General features: G+C 49.5%; 3 protein-coding genes across 3 annotated transcripts in view; 1 reads left to right on the top strand and 2 right to left on the bottom strand.

Moving 5' to 3' along the window:
• The window catches only part of LOC135828586 (uncharacterized), a 15068-nt gene extending 8892 nt beyond the window's left edge, over window positions 1-6176 (bottom strand). The window contains exon 1 of the mRNA XM_065341020.1: window positions 5866-6176. The gene's annotated coding sequence lies outside the window, so the exon portion shown is untranslated. The remainder of the gene's footprint in view (window positions 1-5865) is intronic.
• On the top strand, window positions 2019-4628 carry LOC135827990 (uncharacterized protein K02A2.6-like). Its single transcript, XM_065340427.1, has one exon. It carries the CDS (start codon window positions 2019-2021, stop codon window positions 4626-4628), a length of 2610 nt encoding a protein of 869 aa, XP_065196499.1.
• A 918-nt stretch (window positions 6177-7094) lies between the features above and the next one.
• On the bottom strand, window positions 7095-19322 carry LOC135828585 (uncharacterized). Its single transcript, XM_065341018.1, has 9 exons — window positions 18997-19322; window positions 18594-18877; window positions 17192-17364; window positions 16301-16373; window positions 14827-14965; window positions 10300-10477; window positions 9707-10019; window positions 9044-9166; window positions 7095-8732 (listed from the first exon to the last, which is right to left on the bottom strand). Exons 1-9 carry the CDS (start codon window positions 19016-19018, stop codon window positions 8511-8513), a joined length of 1527 nt encoding a protein of 508 aa, XP_065197090.1. The 5' UTR covers window positions 19019-19322; the 3' UTR covers window positions 7095-8510.
• Between the last annotated feature and the right edge of the window lie 1468 nt (window positions 19323-20790).

The following is a 20790-nucleotide window of genomic DNA, read 5'->3' as shown; positions in this document are numbered from 1 at the left end:
AATCGAATTCCAAATGTGAAGGGCTGGAATGGAAAACCCGCTAAATCCATTTCATCGGATACTAGTAATGGCCAAAAACGGATTCATTTTGTGTGCGGTGTGTATCTAAATCCACATTTGGGTTCCAGTTTTGACACGGTTCTAGTCAGATTTGGAATGTGAAATGTTGCTTGCTGGTAGACATTGGCGGATAATGCTCGAAAAGGTGGCAGATTCTGCTCGAAAAGCAGTGAAATTGGCAGAACCATACAAACCTTATGGCGGGCAATTCCTCGAATTCTGCGCCATTTCTTTCTTTATCCACATACCAAACATGCATGAAACTTACTTCGAAGTACCAGAAAAAGTACCGAATTCTGCCAATTTTTCTGCCGGCATTATCCGCATATGCCTACTTGCTGGTGCCCCTGGGCCTTCTGATTACAGCCGTCCCTCTTTAATCCAGCACTTTATACACTAGCACCCTCTATAAACAGAATAGTTTTCAGTAGCCAGAATGTCATCATGCACCATGATTGCAGCAGTAAATCAGATTTTATTTTGTTAATCCAGCACCCTAGTGCAGCAGAATTTCCGGACTTCTCGACCAATATCGGCGTGGTTCAGGGAGACCCGATGTCTCCTGCCATGTTCATTGTCTACGCTGAAGGTGCGATGAGGCAGGTGAGAGCAGCCTGCACCTGCCCTTCATGCCTGCCTACTCATTTCTCACAGTATGCAGATGACACCACACAATACATGACACTGATCGTTTTGCTGTGGTGGCCGCTGCAGCGAAATGTGAGCCAACTTTCGCCCAGGATGACCTGAGATTAAACCTACTGTAAGACATGTTATTATAACGAGTCGCAAATTTAACGATTGTCCAAAAGTCATAGATTGACGAGAAGATACGTTAACGATCTTGCGGTCTTCAGGCATATCTGCACATAACACATACCGTATTATCTCTAATATAAGCACGGTCCTTTATTTTTTCAATGTACCTCCCCCCCCCCCCCCCGTGCTATTAATGGAGACGTTCCTTTATTGGAGACTGTTCCATTATTATTTCAACCTCATTTCATAAGCATGTTGCCATGGCCAAATTCATGTCAGACACACACATTTCAGGGTTTTTTCGCCGGTACAGACAATGAATTTACACAGTGTGCTTCTAATGGAGACTGAGCACTTTATTTTTTGAATGCCGCACCAAGGTGTTCTATTATTGGAGACGTGCTATTATTGGAGACTGTGCTTATATTAGAGATAATACGGTATGAGGCTTTAGAGCCTCAACAGAACTTATTATAAGAAAAAATGGCACCCGTTAAAACGTTAGATTTACTTCCTCGTTATTATTACATGTCTTACAGTAACAAGAACTCAATTTGTAACTCCTTCCAAGGATAATGCCGCATGGAGAAAGACGAAACTACTCGTAAGTCTCTTGGGATCTGGAAGTGACATCGAGAACCGTATCAATGCCGCTAACAGCGCGTTTGGCACCATAGCCTGGAAGAGACACACTTTATTATCTAGAATGCTTATGTGTACCACACTTATCCTTCCAAGTTAGTTCCAGTTCTATTATACAACTGTGGTCTGTGGACCTTGACAGCAGCACTCGGCAACAGGCTCAACACGTGGCATCGCCGCTGTAGTGGATGCACATCCCACTGTTTGTCATTGTATCCTTTTATGTAACATGTATGCATTCATCCGGCCGCGCTGTGCGACATGCCAGTTGTACCGTACGCACTTTAGCTGTACTTGCCTGCCTGGCTTTTCCTTTGACCTCTCTGTCGTTCTCTGGATTCCCACACACTTGTGATTTGTAGTAACGAAGCTAGTTACAAGATGTCTTTGGTGCGTTTGTAGAACCACTACATGGTGTCAGAAGTGGGATTCGAACCCACGCCTACATAAGTGCTGCGCAGATTCACTTGACTTCCGACGCCACACCGTATCACTGCCTCACAGCTCGCAGAGTTCCTCATCACCTGTATTCGAAAGTACGTGAAGAACTGCACCGCATGGAAGATGGCATAAGTGCTGCGCAGATTCACTTGACTTCCGACGCCACACCGTATCACTGCCTCACAGCTCGCAGAGTTCCTCATCACCTGTATTCGAAAGTACGTGAAGAACTGCACCGCATGGAAGATGGCGACATCATTGCGCGTGTCGACGAACCCACAGACTGGTGTTCGCCTATGGTGCCCGTCCTCAAACCTAACGGCAAGGTACGCATCTGTGTCGACCTGAAGCGTCTTAATGCGTCTGTCAAGCGGGAGACATTTCAGCTGCCAACGTTAGAAGATGCCCTGTCTTCACTGGCCGGAGCGACTGTGTTCACGACATTGGACACTGCTAACGGATTCTGGCAAGTCCCACTCAGTCCCGACTCTGCCCGTTTGACCACCTTCATCACGCCGTTCGGCAGGTTCTACTTCAAGCGACTGCCATTCGGCATCACATCAGCACCTGAGATTTTCCAGAAGCGTCTCACCAACCTTCTGGACCAGCTCCCCGGCGTGTTCGTCTACATGGACGATATCATTGTCTCTGGCCGTACGCGAGAAGAACACGACCGTAACCTAGCTGCCGTACTAGACATCCTGCAGAAAGCCAACGTCACGCTGAACATGACGAAATGTCACAAGCGTCAGGCCGAAGTGAAGTTCCTTGGTCACATCTTCTCCGCCAAAGGTCTCCACCCTGACCCAGCGAGAGTGTCCAGCGTCGCTAATCTGAAGCCGCCCAAGAACGTCACGGAACTGAAGCGCATTCTCGGCATGTTCGCGTTCATGTCACGCTTCATTCCCAATCTCTCGGAAGTCAGCGCTCCACTGCGTCTTCTACTGGGGCATGACACCGCATGGGAGTGGTCTGCTACACAACAACAGGCCCTGGACAAGCTCAAACAGCTTGCCACCAATGCGCCCTGCCTCACGTTCTTCGACCCAACCAAGCCCACGGTCATCAGCGCTGATGCCAGCAGTTACGGCTTGGGAGCTGTCCTATTGCAGGAGCATGACGACGGAATGCGCCCCATTGCATTTGCCTCACGCAGCCTCACCACTACTGAGCAACAGTACGCGCAGATCGAGAAGGAGTGCTTGGCTGTTGTCTGGGCTTGTGAGCGATTCCACGGCTACATTTACGGCAACTCGTCCCTCACTGTCCAGACGGATCACAAACCACTCATCCCGCTGATCAATACGCGTGATTTGAACCGTGTCCCGATGCGATGTCAACGCCTCCTGATGCGCCTGCTCACGTACAATCCAGCCGCCGTGTATGTCCCTGGCAAAGAGCTAGTTGTTGCCGATGCTCTGTCTCGCGCTCCGCTCGCCTGTGACGACACGCCTAGTCTCCAAGACGAGATCAGCATCAACCTCGCATCTTACATCGGCGAGATCGTGTCGGATGGTAAAGCCCGTGACATTGCTGACGCCACCACACAAGATGAGACGCTCAAGCAAGTCCTCCACTTCGTCCAACACGGATGGCCGTGCAACCCACGTGATGTCGACGACACTGTGCGCCCATACTTCCATGAACGCCAGTTACTGTCCTGTGAGCAAGGTGTGCTGTACCATGGCTTCCGCATTGTCATGCCACCCTCTCTGCAGCCTGAGATGCTCGAGAAGCTCCACGAGGGACATCAAGGTGCAACGAAGTGCAAGTCTCGCGCCCGCCATTCCATTTGGTGGCCAGGCTTGTCAAGGCAAATCGACACGATGGTCGCTACGTGTGAAGTGTGCACCAAACACCGCGTCCAGTCGACCGAACCACTGCAACCCGTCCAACGCCCAACACTGCCGTGGCACACGGTTGGTGCAGATCTGATGGAATTCAACGGCACGACTTACCTCGTCATTGTTGACTATCTCTCGCGTTACCTCGATGTCGTACCGCTGACTGCCACAACCTCGATTGCTGTCATCAAGCATCTGCACCGCATCTGTGCCGAGCATGGTTTCCCGTCCACCTTGGTTACAGATAACGGTCCTCAGTTTGCCAGCGAAGCGTTTACTGAGTTCTGCACAGCAAACGACATCACCCATCGCACTTCCAGTCCACGGTATCCTCAGTCGAATGGCGAAGCGGAACGTGCAGTTCGCACCGCCAAGAATCTCCTGCGGAAGGCCGAAAGCCTGCAAGATGCACTCTTGGCTTACCGCACGACACCGCTGAGCAACGGCTATGCCCCATGTCAGCTGTTGTATGGCCGCCAGCTCCGTACCGGTCTACCTGCAACGACTGAACAGCTGGAACCGAAATGGCCTGATCTCCCTAGTATTCTGGAATCGGAAACTCAGTCCCAGGAACAGCAGAAGTTGCACTACGACCAACGGCATGCAGCTAAGCCTCTCGCGACTCTACAGCTTCATGACCGTGTATTCATCACCGATCTCGAACGGGAGGGCAAGATAGTAGAGCAAGTGTCCAATCGTTCTTACCTCGTTGAGTCTGGTCACTCTACTGTTCGCCGCAATCGTCGTCACTTGATCCGACTGCCACTGCTAGAAGCAGAGAAGCCGACAGTCGAGGTTGAGTACGGTGGCACAGCAGCTGATCCAGTCCGTCGCTCTGCTAGAGCCCCTCAGCCTGTCAACCGCCTCATTGAATCATGCTAATTCAGCAACGTGCCGAGACGTATCTGCCGTCGTCTCTGCACATCACTCTTTCACTGCAACTTGCTCTACAAACAATACCTACATTATCGAATAGTCTTTGGACTCCTCATCTTCTCTATTATAGCCTGTTTAATCTCAGAGGGGAGATGTAGTGGATGCACATCCCACTGTTTGTCATTGTATCCTTTTATGTAACATGTATGCATTCATCCGGCCGCGCTGTGCGACATGCCAGTTGTACCGTACGCACTTTAGCTGTACTTGCCTGCCTGGCTTTTCCTTTGACCTCTCTGTCGTTCTCTGGATTCCCACACACTTGTGATTTGTAGTAACGAAGCTAGTTACAAGATGTCTTTGGTGCGTTTGTAGAACCACTACAGCCGCAAACTACGATCCATTCTTGGCGTAGTCTATCCCCAAAAAAATATCGAATAAAAACTTATACAAGCTGTCCAAGTAATTGCCTATCACCAGAACATGCAGGGAACGTTCGAACAGCGCTTGTTATGGTTTGGCTATGTAATCAAAAAAGGCAGTGACTCAAGATCCTAATAAAATTAATGTGAATGCACACAGTCACTTAGTAATGCTGTGACGATCTGCATGCTGCTTGGTGTGCTCGCGGACTTCGTATGTGCCCTCTGGTTACTGTGTCCGTGTGTGCTTGCAACTCTACATGACCGAAACAGAGATTCGAAGTGTACTACTCGGCACACAGGTATGAACTCGCGGCTGAAAACTGAACGGCTCGAGTCACAGGCCCGGAGCGATGGGCTTGCAGTGAGTGCGTTCGATTACACGCGCGAATCGATTCATGAATCGATTCGCGCTATTCACATCACCCCATGTGAATAGAGGGAATGGATTCTGAATCGATTCCAGGGCTCATGACATGAAATCGAACGACTTGAATGCATGCGAATGGATTCATGAATCGATTCAAGTGTGTAATCGAACGCACTCAGTGTGCTCTCTGCTATACTATTCGATCTTGCAAGCTGTTGAGTTCAACTCTGCAATCGTACATCTACAGTATGGGTACTTTCCAGATCTCCATCTACGTAGGGTGCACAAGTGCGAACCCATACAGGCTCCTCGCGAGCTCGCCATGATCCAAATTTGGCACAATGCTTCAAAATTCGGCACGAGAAACTTTGGAATTTCGCGACAGGACGACACCGTCCCCATACAGCCAGGCCATCCTGATCCGTACATCGTATAGAACACTCACACTTACCATGTTTGCAACAATACTGATCCACTTCGCTCCACCAGGTTCCCCTTCTTGACTAGTCCACCACCATATACGCCAGCATTCAATGTACAATCCAACGAAATGCGAGCCAAAAAGGGAAGATTTCGCTTGTCAGGACGTACTACAGGGTCAGAAGGTCAAACTTACTTCGCTGTCGACTCACAAACGACCTTTATCTTTATGCCTTGCTGCTCATGCTCACCATCAAACTCGGACACCTGGAGCGTGGCTTTCACTTTCAGTGCAACCATGCAACCCGGCTAGCTAGCTGGCGAAGCTCCTCCAGTAACAACACGGACGTTTCTTCCACCTTCCTCAGAGCCAAACAAATTTTTGATTATTTGAATTTTCCCCTTGTGTGTGGCTCCCGATTTATCCTCGCAGTTGCACTGTCCAGATCAGCAGTCTACGCGATTGTTCGGTTATTTCGGTGCGCTTTTCCTGCAAATTCGATGATTTCGTCCGTGTACATGTACACATTCCTGTGCTCAGCGATTTGTCTTTGACTTTCCTCGCCGCGCCCTCGATCTTTTGCGATTTTCACGGGGCTGGTCTCTTGAAAATCGTACTTTTTGGCTACACAAAATCGTCAGTACAGTAGCTACAGGAGATGCGAGACGAGTGCGAGCAAGAGTTCATAACCCCAGGGGTTATGAACTCTTGGTGCGAGTGTTGTAAAAGAATGACCAAGGAGCGGAAATTGAACAGAACACCTCTGTAACACCAGAGCAGTGCAACTGGGTCGAACATTGAAGACTCCCAGACCAGCCCGACAAAAGCGAGGACCCGGCCTTGGGTGTGCAGGTGATCACATTCGCCGCCCGCTGATGCCGACCAGTGAGCAGTACAATTCTGTACTGCACTGCTACTCCCTGATGCTGCCGACCACCAATTCCCAACAGGTCTGTGCCAAGCTTCACTTGCCACCAACATGAAAACAAACCCAGGAATATGCATGGACACACACACACACACACAAGCACATGCACTGGCGTGCGCATCCTCAAATGCAGAGATCGATGGGCGAGGCGCAAGCTCCGGACTTCAGCGGGATCTTCGCAAAACCGTAGCAGCAAGCACTCTCGCCAGCAATCACCAACTTCTGCACTGCAAAATGACATCAACGAAAAAAGAGGACGAACTACAGCCGTCCGTGCTGTTTACGCTCGCACTGGATACAGACCCTGTCTACGCACAATAACAAGGCCAGCCAAGACACCAATGTTGCAATGCATACAACACCACAGAAAGTATATATAAAATAGATAAGAAACGAGAGCAGATATCAATCTCAGGTTACGAGTATTTAGCTTGGTACAAAAAAAGAGGGAGAAACGAGAGGGGGATCGGGGCGCGGCGGAAAGGGTCGACGGTGCTTTCCACATGAAAACCGGGAGTACGTGCAAAAGCGGGCCCAGGAGCGTCCTGCTGCTGCCGCTCACAGTCCGTTTGACGGAGCAAAAAAGCATGGCCGGTGAGCAAAGCATTCATTGAAAGCATGGCGGGTGTGTGTGTGTGTGGGGGGGGGGGGTGAAAACAAGAAAAGAAAGAAATTGTGCCTGGCGTGTTCCCATTACGCGCTACACGCACAACAGAGCAAATGGCCACCAGTAAAGGCAAATTAGTCAGGGAAGGCATCAACGGAAGGCATTAGCGCGCGGCCAGCACGGATGAAGGAGCAGCGCCAAAAGCATAGGTGTGCGAGTGAGGGGCAGCCCCACAAACGTGACAACACAATGATATGGCAGGCAGGGGCAACAGACACGAACCACAAACCTGTCACCGGCGAAATCTCGCAGCATCGTTGGTCTTGAATGGGGGCAGGGGGTGGGGGTGGGTACGCCAAATGGCGAAGACCTTGACGACGACGAAATAAACAGTCTGGTGCAGAATGTCGGCGCAAGGCCCCACACCACCACAGTGGCTGGGTGCAACACGCAACTAACCACCACGGTGTGCTATGAGCAGCTGCAACTATAACTCCATTCAGCTTACTCTAATGGCGGCGTGGCGAGCCCAACCAAGATAAATCTCTACAAATAAACTAATGACAAAATTTCCACAATCATCAGCGGTGCCCCACTATGTCTAGGCTTGGAAAGCAACAGAACGCTTACTGGTTCCGATCGGAATTTTTCGGTCGATTGACAGTTTTTTTTTTTAAATTTCGTTTTCGTTCGGTGGCAAAGAAGTGCTCAGGAGTCTCTCTTATCGACGGGCAGCGACAAGATTCCAAACTACACGTGTACGTGTGAGCGTGTCCGAGACTCCGCAGGACACGGTGCTGCCCAGCACGCCTCATAACCGCGGGCAGCAGCAGCACGCCCGCGGAAGCTGCATTGCTATCTCAGACCACCGGCGAGAAAGCGGTGAATACTACGAGCCAGCTGCCGTCACCGTCGTGCTGTCTTTCCGTCCACAGCGTGCAGAGAGGCGAGGAGAATAGAAGAAGAGGGAACGACCGGCAGGCCATCGGCATCGGGCAGAACGAGAGAAGCAGCAGCAGCAGTGGCGGCAGTCCAATGCGACCGCGTTGTCACGTCATACAGCGTGCGCGGGGCGACGGCAATAGCGTTCTCCCGAGAGGCAAGCAGTCCCCCTCTCTCTCTCCCTCGCCCCGTGTGCAATCATGATTCGTCGGCGGCGGCTGCACTCACAGCCACGTCGCCATTGCTCAGAGCGTTGCCGGCGGCTGTTGGTGCGTCAGCTGTGCCGTTGCTGGTCGCTGCGCCGTCCACGCCGTTTGTCAAGACAGCGGTGGCGGCGGCGGTGGGCGGTAGGGAGTCGAGGTCCACCTCGATACCAGCGTTCTTGCCGTGCTTCTCGATGAGGCTTCGTGTGTACTGAGCCTACGAGAAACACACAGCAAACACAGGCCAATAAATCAGATGCGAATTGAAAGACAGGGAGAGGGAGAGAGAGAGAGAGAGAGTAAAAATACAGGTAAGTCTAACAATTGAGGACTGAGACCTCAACAACAGGGGTTTCAGCCTGAAAGCAGGTGCATGATTTAACAAGCAGGAGATTATAGATAGATAGAGAGAGGCAAATGTCTCGTGTATATCTCGACCTCCAGGCAAAAACTGCAGTACGTGTTGCACAGCTGACACTCAGAAGAGAAAAGACGAAGCAAGGTCTTTTGTCCATGCGGACAACTCACCTCTTTCTGTCTCAGCTCCTCCACTGCGGCAGGAACGGCCGAGGCCGACGGAGGGGCACTAACGCCGACGGAGAGGAACTGCTGGAGCACCACGGTATTATGTTTGATGGCACGTGCACTAGCCTGCAAGCGATCAGGAGCAAAGAGGGAAAGTAAAGAAGCGTGAACTCAGTGAAAGAATTTACAGACAGATATAAATGTAGCGTTTACACGCTTCAGCCGTACGGAAGGTGGGCCAATCTACATGTCGTAAATGTAGCGTGTACACGTTTCAGCCGTACGGAAGGTGGGCCAATCTACATGTCCATATGTGGGAGAACGGGCGAGCAGTAAAGTCGTAGTACAGTATAGGGGAGACACGGCAATGTCACTATTAATCATTCCCAAAACTCACTCCATACTAAAAAAACATACGATATCATTCACCAAACCGACTCCATCCAAAACATCCATAATGATGTCATTCACACAATTACACTCAGCAATTCGTGAATGAGCTGAGTCATGAAATCCGCACTCCCCCCCCCCCCCCCCCCCCCCCCCACACACACACACCTTGAGACTGGATCCCAGCGCATTTCACATCTGCCCATGACAAAGAGATACACAACAGAGACAGAGAGAGAGACAGACAGACACACAAACACACACAGAGCGCCTTACCTTGCCAGCTGCTGCGGCCGCACCGCCCTTCCTTCCCTTCTTTCCTTTCTTGCCCTTCCCGGCAAACAGGCTGTCGGCACCAGAGTAGTCGTCCTCACGTGTCTTGCGTGACAAGAACATTCCGGGCTTGGCCTCACCACCACCTCGCACCGACGTCAGCGAATCCAGGTCGGGGGCAGCGGCGGCCGAAGAGCCCGAGCTCGCCGTGCCGTTGGCCTCGGAGACGACGGCCATGCGAGAGAGGTAGTTGATGAGCGAGGCGCACGTCTGACGGTGCACGATGTTCGGGTCGTTCGCTGCCTCAGATTCCAGCCTGTGAAGCGCGCACCCATGCACCAGAGGCAAACAGGTGAACAACAAAAAAACCCATCTCAAATAGTCAGCAGAGTAGAAGTCACGAGCAAAGATAGTCAGTAGTTTCTCGAGGAGCAAAAAGTCCCAGATTTCGTGATTCGGAGTGACCTGCCTCCAGCTGAGGACTTATGTTCAATCAACTTCACTACTTAATACTTACACACAGAAAGTCACACCCACATACCCCCCCCCCCCCCCCCCCAACACACACAAGCGTAATCACGTAGTTACAAACCTACCGTTCGCGCTGCCTGCCTTCCTTGTCCAGGGCTCTCTCTTGCCTGGCCTTGCGTCTCTCCTCGTCACGCTTAGCGGCGGCTGCATCGCGCGCATCCAGCTCGTGAATGTGGAAGTCATTCTGCGCCGTTCGGAATGCGGTCAACTTGTCGCGCTTCTGCGAGTAGAGCTGATCCAGGTCTGCAGCACAACAGGACAACTGTGTTAAAATGGCATTCCCGGAGGGTAGTGAGCGGTTACATATATTTGTCATGTATAAACTAAATTCGTGCAGAAAGTGATCATGGCATATGGACAGAGGAGCTAAGGCCAAGTAAAAAAAAAAGCTAGATGATCGTCCCCGTCCGCCCCAGTTTTTGTCAGCGCCCCAAGAAATATTTTATTTTTTAAATCGTGAGTTTTTGCCGAAATCGTTGGTTTTTTACCGATCGCGGATGCAGGAAACATGTGCACGCGTTTTCCGTGACGAACTTACTTTGTCAAAAGTAAATTGTTGGTAGTTGCTTCGCGATGTCGAAGTTCTTGACTGTGTTCCAGCTTGACGCAGATCTGTAGAGTGAGTTGTTGTCCTCTGTTTCGAATCATCTGGTGCTGTCGTTGCGATGCCCTTCGTTCTCTTGCAAATTCGTGCTGCAACGAAAGTGTTGAAGTCGTGGTATGGCTGCGTCGTTCCTGCCGATGCAACAGTTGCTGATGCGTTCCGAGGATTCAGTGATGGGTCGCTTGACAATGGGAAGGCGTTGGAGGATGAAGCCGTCATGTCGTGCGTTCAAGCAAGTGTGGGAAATTCCAAGGACGGCAGTAAGATCAATGTCAGTCCAGAAGCGCCAGTGGGCGACACCGTCAGTGCGCTGGGTCACTACGTCGACTTCGCTGTAACTGGACATGACAGGAATAGTGACAAGTCGACCACGGACAACGCCAGTGCAGGACGCAATGCCTTTGCCCTCATGATGGCCTCAGTAAACGCCACATCGTCCCTGCCACCAAAATGGACGCCTGTGACAAGCAAGAAAGTCGTACTGAAGAATGACCTCATCGATTTCCTGAGCAAAAACAGCCTTGGCTGGGATCATGCTCATGCTGAGTCATCTGGCATCAACTTTGTGGGCACACTGGCTGATGCACTATGGTATGTAGACGGCAACCACCACACGTTAGCCAGCAGAGGGTGTGCAGTGCCGGCAATGTTCAGCCACTTCACTGGCTACAACAAACCGGAGGACAGGAAGAAGAGGAAGAGAGACCACACCAACATCTTGCGATGTGACCTGGAATCCCTTTCTGCATCCTTGTTTTTCCTTGCTGGCTGCTCCTACATGAAGCACCAAAGTTGGAAATCCGTCAGAGAGGCCGTCCTGAAAATGGCAGATAATTTCAGGAAGTATTCTGCCTATCTCAATGACCATGCCACTGCAGTTACGGCAAGTGAGGCCAAGAGATCGTGCGTCAGAACCGATGTTGACGAGCTCAAGGTCGTGCGTGCCACTCTTGTGCTGAAGCCCACCGCAGCTGCTAGGTACCGTAGCTTGCATGCTGCGATCCAAGCTGCAGCAGACTACGACTACGTAATGATTGAAGACCATTGCCCAGCTGACCACCGCAGGAAACATGAGTATCTGGAGGGTTTGGTCATGCCTGTCAAGTGTGTCCTGTATTCTTACACTGGCGGCAAGACGCATGTCCACTTTGTATGGCGGATCCCGGAGGACGTCGACGATTCTGAGCTGCTTCAACGGAATGTTCGCATTCAGCAGGAGGTGAAGGCGCTGATACCAAAATTCCACACTCGGATCATGCGCCGGGAGTTCATTCAGCTGTTTGGCTCCCTTACTAACACCAAGCCCGCCTTCTTGAGGGAAGCCTATCGCCGTCTTACGGGCGACACAAGTGCCAGCATCACCACTGACCAGGCAGCTGTCGACAAGCGTATTGCCGAGCTTTTCGAAACTGAGGACCCAGATCTCATATGGGATCTTCGAGTTGTGAACAGTGGCAGGCCGGAATCCTTCGAAACATTTCTTGAACAGTGTCAGCAGTACATTGAGGGGTCGATTGAGACGGCTGTGGATGATCGCCGACATGATGCTGTCGAGAGCGATGGAACGGTTATTACTCACCTCGCCAAGGCGCTGAGTGTCAGGGATTTGCACGAGCAAGTCTCCAAGCGCTGTCCTCCAGACACTCCTATTCCATCTGTGCAGTGGCTCAGGTACCAGTTTTGGCCCAGGAATCCGGCCACAGCTGCTGCTCATCGGTACACGGGAAAGCTCAAGGTAAAGTTCATGGTCCAGTCACGACAGTTTCGTACCAGTCATATTGACTGCCACTATGCAAGTGCCCTCTACCGGTATGAACGAGAGTTCGCTATTCGCTTCAGAGACCATGCAACCTTTGTCTGTCAGGATGACAAGCATACTATAAAAGTCGGTGAACCAGGACATCCAGTGGCAGCGGTGGATCGAGGCAAGCCTGTGCTCGTGGGTCTACATGAAAAACTTGTTGTATCGGACCATGACTTCACCAAGTTTAACTTGACGCCAAGTGTAAATCTGTTCATAGACGTACCGGAGAGCATTGACGACAGCTTCTACCAGGGCATAGTTCATGTTGGATTGAAAGACTGTGTCTTCCAGCACTCTTCGCCATCCCGCCATGCCTGTGAACTGTCAACTATACTGAAGTCAAAGGACGCAAAACCAATCCTATGCCTGTACACAGATGGTGGACCAGATCATCGTCCCACGTACATATCAACACAGCTATCTCTCATGTCCTTGTTCGTGGAACTTGACTTGGACTATCTGTGTGCCGTCCGTACTCCCCCTTACAACAGCTGGAAAAACCCTGTTGAGCGGATCATGTCCATCCTCAACATCGCCCTGCAGGGGGTTGGTATAGTTCGCAACGAGACAGAATATGAGAAACAGCTGAAGTCATGCAACAGTATGAAGGATGTCCGCAACCTTGCTGTGAAGCTGCCAGAACTTGAAAGTGCTGTTATTGATTCAATGGAAGACATGAAGGTGCTGCTGTGCTCGCTATTCCATCGCCTCAGGCTGAAGGACGAGTCTTTTCAATCTTTTGACGCTGCTGCAAAAGTGGATGTAGATACGTTCAGAAACGTTGTTCACCGAATCGATCCCACATTGGACGTGACCAACACCTCGAAGCAGCAGGCCAGCAAAAATGAGAAGCTGCAAACCTTCATGGCGGATCACTGTGTTGCTCACCACTATTTCTTCAGTGTTAAGAAATGTGGGAAAGCCTCATGCTCTGTGTGTAAGCCGCCAAGGTTACCAGATGCCGTCTTCGCAGACTTACACCACATTCCAGACCCTATGCCTGATGGTGACAAGTACAAGCCGTTTGAGTCCGTGTATGCAACTCCAACCTCGGAAGCACATCGGCCCTCGCTCACAGCATCTGGACAAACAGGATCTGCTGGTCATGGCATGCCATTTGCACCTAGTGCGCAATATGTAAAGAATGTGAAAGATGTGCTCAAGTGCTCTGAGTGTGCCAAACCTCGTCTGATGTATGCCAAGCAAAGCCTGAAATCAGCCGGACGCGTGGAGTTGCAAGCAGCTTTGGAGACATTTGTGTACACTTGCGGCAGCAACTTCAGTGACATACAGTGTGACGAAGGCAGCATTCTTGCGTCGATCCACATGAAGCGGAATCTTACCTGTGAGAGTCCTGTTGAAGTACCATACTTCTCTGCCGGATATGCATCCGTCTGCTTCCACTGTGGACTGAACAATGATCTGGAAACAGCAGACGATGCGTACCCTCTGTGCATTGTGTGCAAGGAGGCAGGAAAGTGTGGTACTAAGAAGCGCACACGCTCCTGCACTCCAGGTGCTAAGAAATAATTCCGTGACACTCGGTACTTTTGCCTGGGATAGTCTAGCAATGCCTACTACGTAGTAGTACAAGAGACTTACGTTGAACTTGAATAGGTGAATGTTGAGCCAAGTGTGTGCATCATCTACACTGTCTCTACTGCAACTGCTCTTTGTTTAATACTTTCTTTACTATATGGACCACATACTACTAGTATATCACAACGTCAGTATCGATCTGCTGAAGAAAGAAAAAGAAAAAAAGAAAAAAAAAGAAAAAAAGAGAAAAAAACCTTGATGTTGTTGTGTACACTGTGTGCATGAGAGGGTAAAAAGTAAAAAAATAAAAATAAAATCCTCCCGCCCTCCCCGATTTTTCCAAAAAAAAAGGACGATCATCTAGTAATTTTTTTTACTCGGCCTAACATGGTTGGTACTATGTGACCCAACGCTGCAAGGGGTTGAGTGGAGTTGGAAGCAACACATGGCTGTCTGCCCTGTGTGATCATGTGTCAATCGCAGCCATAGACAGTTAACAGCTCTATTCGGAATCAAATGAAACATGGAGCACACATGCATGTGCAAACAGGTAAGCACACACACACACACACACACACACACACACACCAACACACACCAACACACACAGCAGCAGCAGAGTGGAACAATACAGTTTCAACGCACCCCGCTGCAAGCTGTCACGGTCCTCGTTCTGTGACTTGCGCTCGCGCTTCTCCTCGTCGATTCTGCTACGGAGCTTGTCGATGTCCGCATGCGTTTCGTCCTCGCTCGATCGTAGCTTAGACAGCTCCTCAGTCATGGCCTGAAAGGACACCAACACACAATTGCACACCAAGGCCAACACACAGCAATGTTATTTTTTTAAACTTGTGCGTTACCTCCCGTGCATCAAAGCATCAGTCAACCAAGGACAAAGAATGCTCATTGATTCACACAGAGGGAAGTTAACCCTTTACCAGCCGCAGGATTTATATGTAAAAAACGGGGTCCACTAGATTGAGAATAGAGACTAAACGGTAAATAATTTGTATCGACACCTTTATAGTTCTGGAAAGCTGGTAGAATTACCTTTCATATGAGACTAAAACCAAGCTGACAACATGTAGAATCGTTGCCATTCATGGCGAACAATAACTCAAGCAATGCGGCCGAATTAGCAAATTCGAGGACCATGACAATAATTATGTACACCGTTCAGCTTCAGCTCATGCACCAGTACATCTATCAAGATTCAAACACCAGCAGAACCAGGCTGTTCTAGTGCTCATTTTTGGACCTTTGGTGCATGTCACGCATGGGCTGTGCACTGCGGAAATCGCAAACACATACGTCAGCATGAAGTGCGTCACAGCCACACGCTTGAAATTTCAACTCCACCCGTTTGCAGGACTTCAAGCTTCTGCGCTTGAGTATTTTACTTCGCGCTATATCGAATGATACATCGTTGGAAAGCTGCGTTCATTAGCTTTCCAATGAGCCGTCATATGTTGAATTTGAAGTAGGCAGACCGACGTTATAGCTGTTTGTACAGTGCTCTATGCTCGTTTAGCATGAAATGTGTCAAAGTCACACGCTTGAAATTTCAACTTCACCCAGGTGCATTCAACCGTGATTTTCTCGAAAAAAATGATGTGCAGCACACGGTTTTCTTGATGGTAGGTGATTCCGTAGGTTTTCAGCAGTAGTTTGCGATTATTCCGACCGCGGTGCGGCAAAAGACCATGGTTTACAGAGCGAAAAACGAATGCGTCGAATTCGACGCATTCGCACTATGTACGGCTGGTAAAGGGTTAAAATAAAAAAGGCATTTTCAGCCCATGTGGACCGTGAACCAATAGAATAAACGCGATATGACTGTAGCAAGCAGGGGACAGGAGTTGGCCGGCAGTTGTACTTGTAACAAAGTTGATAGTGAAGCCTTTGTCCAAACAAACCAACATGTGAACACACGAATGCACACACTCACGCACGTACACACACACACACACGTACGCACACGCATACACACACATGTACACACACACACACACGTACGCACACGCATACACACACATGTACACACACACACACAAACATGCAGCTACCAGCTGCGGACGCGCAACGCCGGGAACGAGCCGCAGAGAATGCACAAGCTTACATCACGCTCCTGCCGCAGTTCCGTGTGACGCTCTCGTTCAGCTTCGATGTCCTTGCGGCATTGGTTGTAGGCACTAAGTAGAATAGAAGATTATAGAGTGAAACAAATGATCAGTATATCAATGAGCGGAACAACTCACACACATACACACACATATAATTATTCAAGGTGGAGGGTTGATTGTCGCATCCTTGTGAACCAGCCCACACACGCCGATATCATTCAAATACCCTCTATTGCTCACCAGACTGCTCAGCAACGGTCTTACACGAGTACAGTCAACTTCGCTTATAACGTCACTCGGCGGGGCATCAAAAAGGTGTCCTTTTTCGCGAAGTGTCGTTATACCCGAAGTGTCATTGTATGTATTACAGTTGGATAGGGCTTTGCTCTGGGCATGGAAATTCTGTCGTTATTCGCGAATTGTCGTTATATCCGCAGTCGTTATTAGCGAAGTTGACTGTACCGTAATGTCGCGTATAAAAGCCGTGCTTATTCCTGTAGAAGCCAATGCCAGTGATAGGCCTCTATTCAAGTCAGGCCTCTCTTCGAACCACGTATTTCTATGTATCATAATGTATGCCAATACTAAACCAGGCCTATGTGCTGACAGTGCACACTCAGACCTCGCTTATCCAGTCCTCTTTTATCCGGATCCCTGGCCATCCGGAAGAAAATAGCGGGCTACAGATGTACAGCATACGTGATGCATCCAACAAAACCGGCGTTCGATTATCCGGTTCCCTCGCCTATCCGGATACTTTCGTGGGAAACGGATGTGTGCGGTCAAGCGAGGTCTAACTGTACTAGTATCTTGAAAATCAGGCTTGTATTGAAAATAGGCTTCTATACGAGACAGGCTTTTGTACAGGACTCTACCGCTTTGCTTACATTATGATGGGCTTGGAGTCCGTCAGCTCCTTGAGCTCCGTCTGCAGGTCGGTCTCCTCCTGCGCGCTGAGCTGGCGGTTCTGCTTGCGGTTCTCTAGGCGCGTGATGGCCTCGTCCACACGCTCCGCCGACTTGTAGCGCAGCGTGGCCGACATCTTGTTGCCTTCGTCAGACTGCAGAAGCCAGCACAATACACCAAGAGACAGCTTGTTGTTACAGGGCTTGCAAGTGATGACGTCAGAAGTCAAATCTCACGACAAATAACGGATGTGTGTGCCCTATTGAAGTCTCTTTTTTTGCGTGTACTTTATTATAGGTACAGGCATTGTTGCCTTCTCATCGGAGGGTGAAACCTCCGATTCCTGCCAAAAACGAAAAACCTTGCCATCAATCATACAGTGCTAACCTTGCCACCACAAGCAGAATATCCCGCATACATGGCTAGCTAACTGTCAGGACCCAAGCAATTCACACCAGAACCTGTATATTGTTTTCTCGTATGCTATTCTTCCTGCTGCAATCTATTTCGTGATGAAACCGTTGACAGATGCAGTTCCTTTCTTCGCCGAAGAGGGCTGTACAGCACAGCTGGAACATCGACTCGTGCCGTCACAACCGCCCTGGCATACGTGACGCTGCCCGTGCTCCCTTTCTGAACACGTTCCATAGCAGATTGGATTGACTGGTGTCTCCACACAAACCACCACGTTCCGCCACAGGGGGGGAGGGGGGGGGGGGGGGGGGGCTGTAATGTGAATCGCCCGCCAGTTCTACAGGAAAGCCAGTACGGCACTAAAAGCACAGCGTGTGAACCTGCCCAGTGTCAAAACTACACTGTATTGCTATTCAGTCTCTAGAATATTATTACTAGTAGTTCTGGAAACAGGTTAAACCGGTTTTACAACATGTAGTCAGTACAATGTAAATGTATTCCACAATTTTTTGGGATAGTTCGTGTCTGCCTGTAAGTTTTCCCAAAAAAATAATTTCGAAACTGGCAGTGACTGTGATGGGCCGGAGTGTGCGTGAGGAGCATCAACAAGACGACCACAGCTCTGGCTACCATTGTTCACGCTAAATCGTGTGCTATCACTGCAGTATACAGAAGTGGTACAGTCGCTGGCAAGCTGAAAAACATCTTTTGAAAAAAATTAAAGATCTCCACCAGTACTAGTACTCAAAAACATTGTATCTTACGTGCGATCTAAACTCACACACGCTGTTTGTGAGACAACATACTTCCACATCTACACGTGTAGATCTAATAGACTATGGAGTACTTTCACAAAACACGATCAGCTGGAGCCAGCAGCGACAATCGATCATACTGGTAATAGTCATTCACTTCAAATTAAATAAAACATTGTCAAAAATTCAACAGAGTTCAAGGAAATGAGCGTACCTTCTTGGCGATGACATTGTTTACTTCCCGAATCTTCGTGTCAATTCCGTGGCGCTTTTCAACACACGCTTCCTTTTGCGAGCGAATTTTGCTGCCCTCTCTGTAGAGCTTGTCAAGCTGCGCAGAAGTCTCCCTTTGTGCGTCACGATCGACGCCCGAGCGGCCAAAAGCCTTCAGCGCGGCCTGCTTGTCTTCAATCTGTTTGTTGAGCTGCAGCACCTCATCATCATGCTTCTTTCTGTCCGGCGGTACCGGGGCACCATCCTTTCCCTTCGATTTTCCACCTGTGTCAATCGGCAAACAATACGACCAAAAATACAAAATTAATAAAAACGTGAATTTGCAACACACCAACATAATTTCAGGAGATAAGGAATAAGATATAGGAGAACATTTCACTGACCGTTCTTCACCCGTTGCGCCATCACAGAGGAACACGACAGCTAGACAAATGGAACTCTCCGCATCCAGGACAGACATACAATGGCAACGACGATCAGAAACCCTTTTGGCAACAAAGAACTCGAGCTACAAAACTGTGTCCAAAAAGTGAAGCTCTGAATGTGATTGTGTGAAGGTCATTTTGCTGAGCCCTTGACAAGCCTCAAACACGACCACACAAATCTGTCCCCTGCACACTAGCGGCGCACACAGTACAGATCTCTACCGTTGTAGACCTACGACTCGTACAAAGCCTTCGTGGATTGTAGCCGTCAACATAGTCAAGCTAGCGAGCCTCCAGTCCCTCCACGGTGAGATCCCCAATCTTTGCTGACACATGCAGTCTTGGTCGCTAGCTCGCTGCTTGCGCAAAATATGCTCTGCATCTAGATCTGACTTCTGATCTGAGCTAGCAAGCTGACGTTTGGTTCGTAGATCTACCACGCACTTCGTGCGTGGATATCGCGCGCGCACGCTATGCGCTAGGGCCTAGGGATCCCCGGGAACGAGCTGTCCGGATCGACTGAGTACGCGCTATGGCAGCGCTCCGGAGGCCGGAGGCGGAGGCCGAGGCGAGGCCGAGGGCGTCCCACGCCGAGGCGCACGAGTGTGACAAGCACTGCCACTGACTCGACTGAGCTTCACTACATGTACAGTGTAAGCACCGACACTTGTGACAGACACAGTGGTACCAGTAGTCTGTGCACTTGGCCTTCAATGATCTTAGTAGTAGTAGTAGTAGAATTTATTATTTTGATAGGGAAGGCCCTACAGACGTTGCCGTCTTGTTACAGGGAACCCTAAGTGCTCTTTACAGAGCGAAACAAAAACGGATAGATGCTCAACCTGACGACACGAGACAGGCAGAGAATTCCACCTATCAGCGCCAAGGAAAGAAATGGAGAACATGCCATATCTAGTGGTAGCAGCGGGCAAAGAAAGTGAAGAGAATGATTGCCCTCTAGTGCGCCTCTCGGTGCAAGTAGCAGCCGACTGGAGGGTGAACATTGAGGAAAGAAGAGGACTTGTAAGCTGATGAATACAGCGGAAAACAAAAATAAAAAGCCTCAAGTTGAGACGAGATTCGAGGGAGTATAACTTAGCGTGCCGCAAAACAAAGACAGTCGGGGTACGGCGAGGGAGACCAAAAACCTGTTTCATGCTGATATGACTTAAAGTAACAAGGCGAGAGTATAAAGATGGTGTATCTTCGTACTTATTATTATTATTATTACAGTGGTCCCTCTATAATCCGGCACCATTTGTGCCACGAAAATCTGCTGGATTAGGGAGGGTGCTGGATTAACAAATCTGATTTACTGCTGCAATGTACATTTTGGCTACTGAAAATTGTGCTGGTTTATCGAGGGTGCTGGATTATAAAGTGCCGGATTAGAGAGGGACGACTGTATTATTATTAAATTTTTGACTTCAAGTATAATCAATATACTTTCCCTGCATCCAGAAAATGCCCTACCAGTGGGCCTTCCCTATCAAAATAATAAATTCTACTACTACTACTACTAGGCAGCAAAATCATATTTTCAGAAAATAATTCCATGTGCGCCAAATTTTGGGTATCAGGGGAAAAGTTCAGGTTGGGTGAATTAGGCCGAGTAAAAAAAATTACTAGATGATCGTCCTTTTTTTTGGAAAAATCGGGGAGGGCGGGAGGATTTTATTATGTTGGTTTGCGTTGCGCAAACCGTAGTTAACCTACATGTCACAGAGCCGCATCTCCCGCATGGAGATGTCG

The sequence above is a fragment of the Sycon ciliatum genome, chromosome 12 (assembly GCF_964019385.1).
Source record: "Sycon ciliatum chromosome 12, ocSycCili1.1, whole genome shotgun sequence".
NCBI lineage: Eukaryota > Metazoa > Porifera > Calcarea > Leucosolenida > Sycettidae > Sycon > Sycon ciliatum.
This window is presented reverse-complemented; position numbering and strand designations above follow the sequence as displayed.

Excerpts from the sequence above, each read along its gene's own strand:
- LOC135827990 (XM_065340427.1), top strand. The coding sequence starts at position 2,019 with ATGGAAGATGGCATAAGTGCTGCGCAGATTCACTTGACTTCCGACGCC.
- LOC135828585 (XM_065341018.1), bottom strand. The coding sequence starts at position 19,018 with ATGGCGCAACGGGTGAAGAACG. Across the intron at positions 16,374-17,191 it reads GACTCCAAGCCCATCATAAT|TGCCTACAACCAATGCCGCA; the intron begins GTAAGCAAAGCG and ends TATTCTACTTAG. Across the intron at positions 10,020-10,299 it reads GAAGGCAGGCAGCGCGAACG|GCTGGAATCTGAGGCAGCGA; the intron begins GTAGGTTTGTAA and ends CGCGCTTCACAG.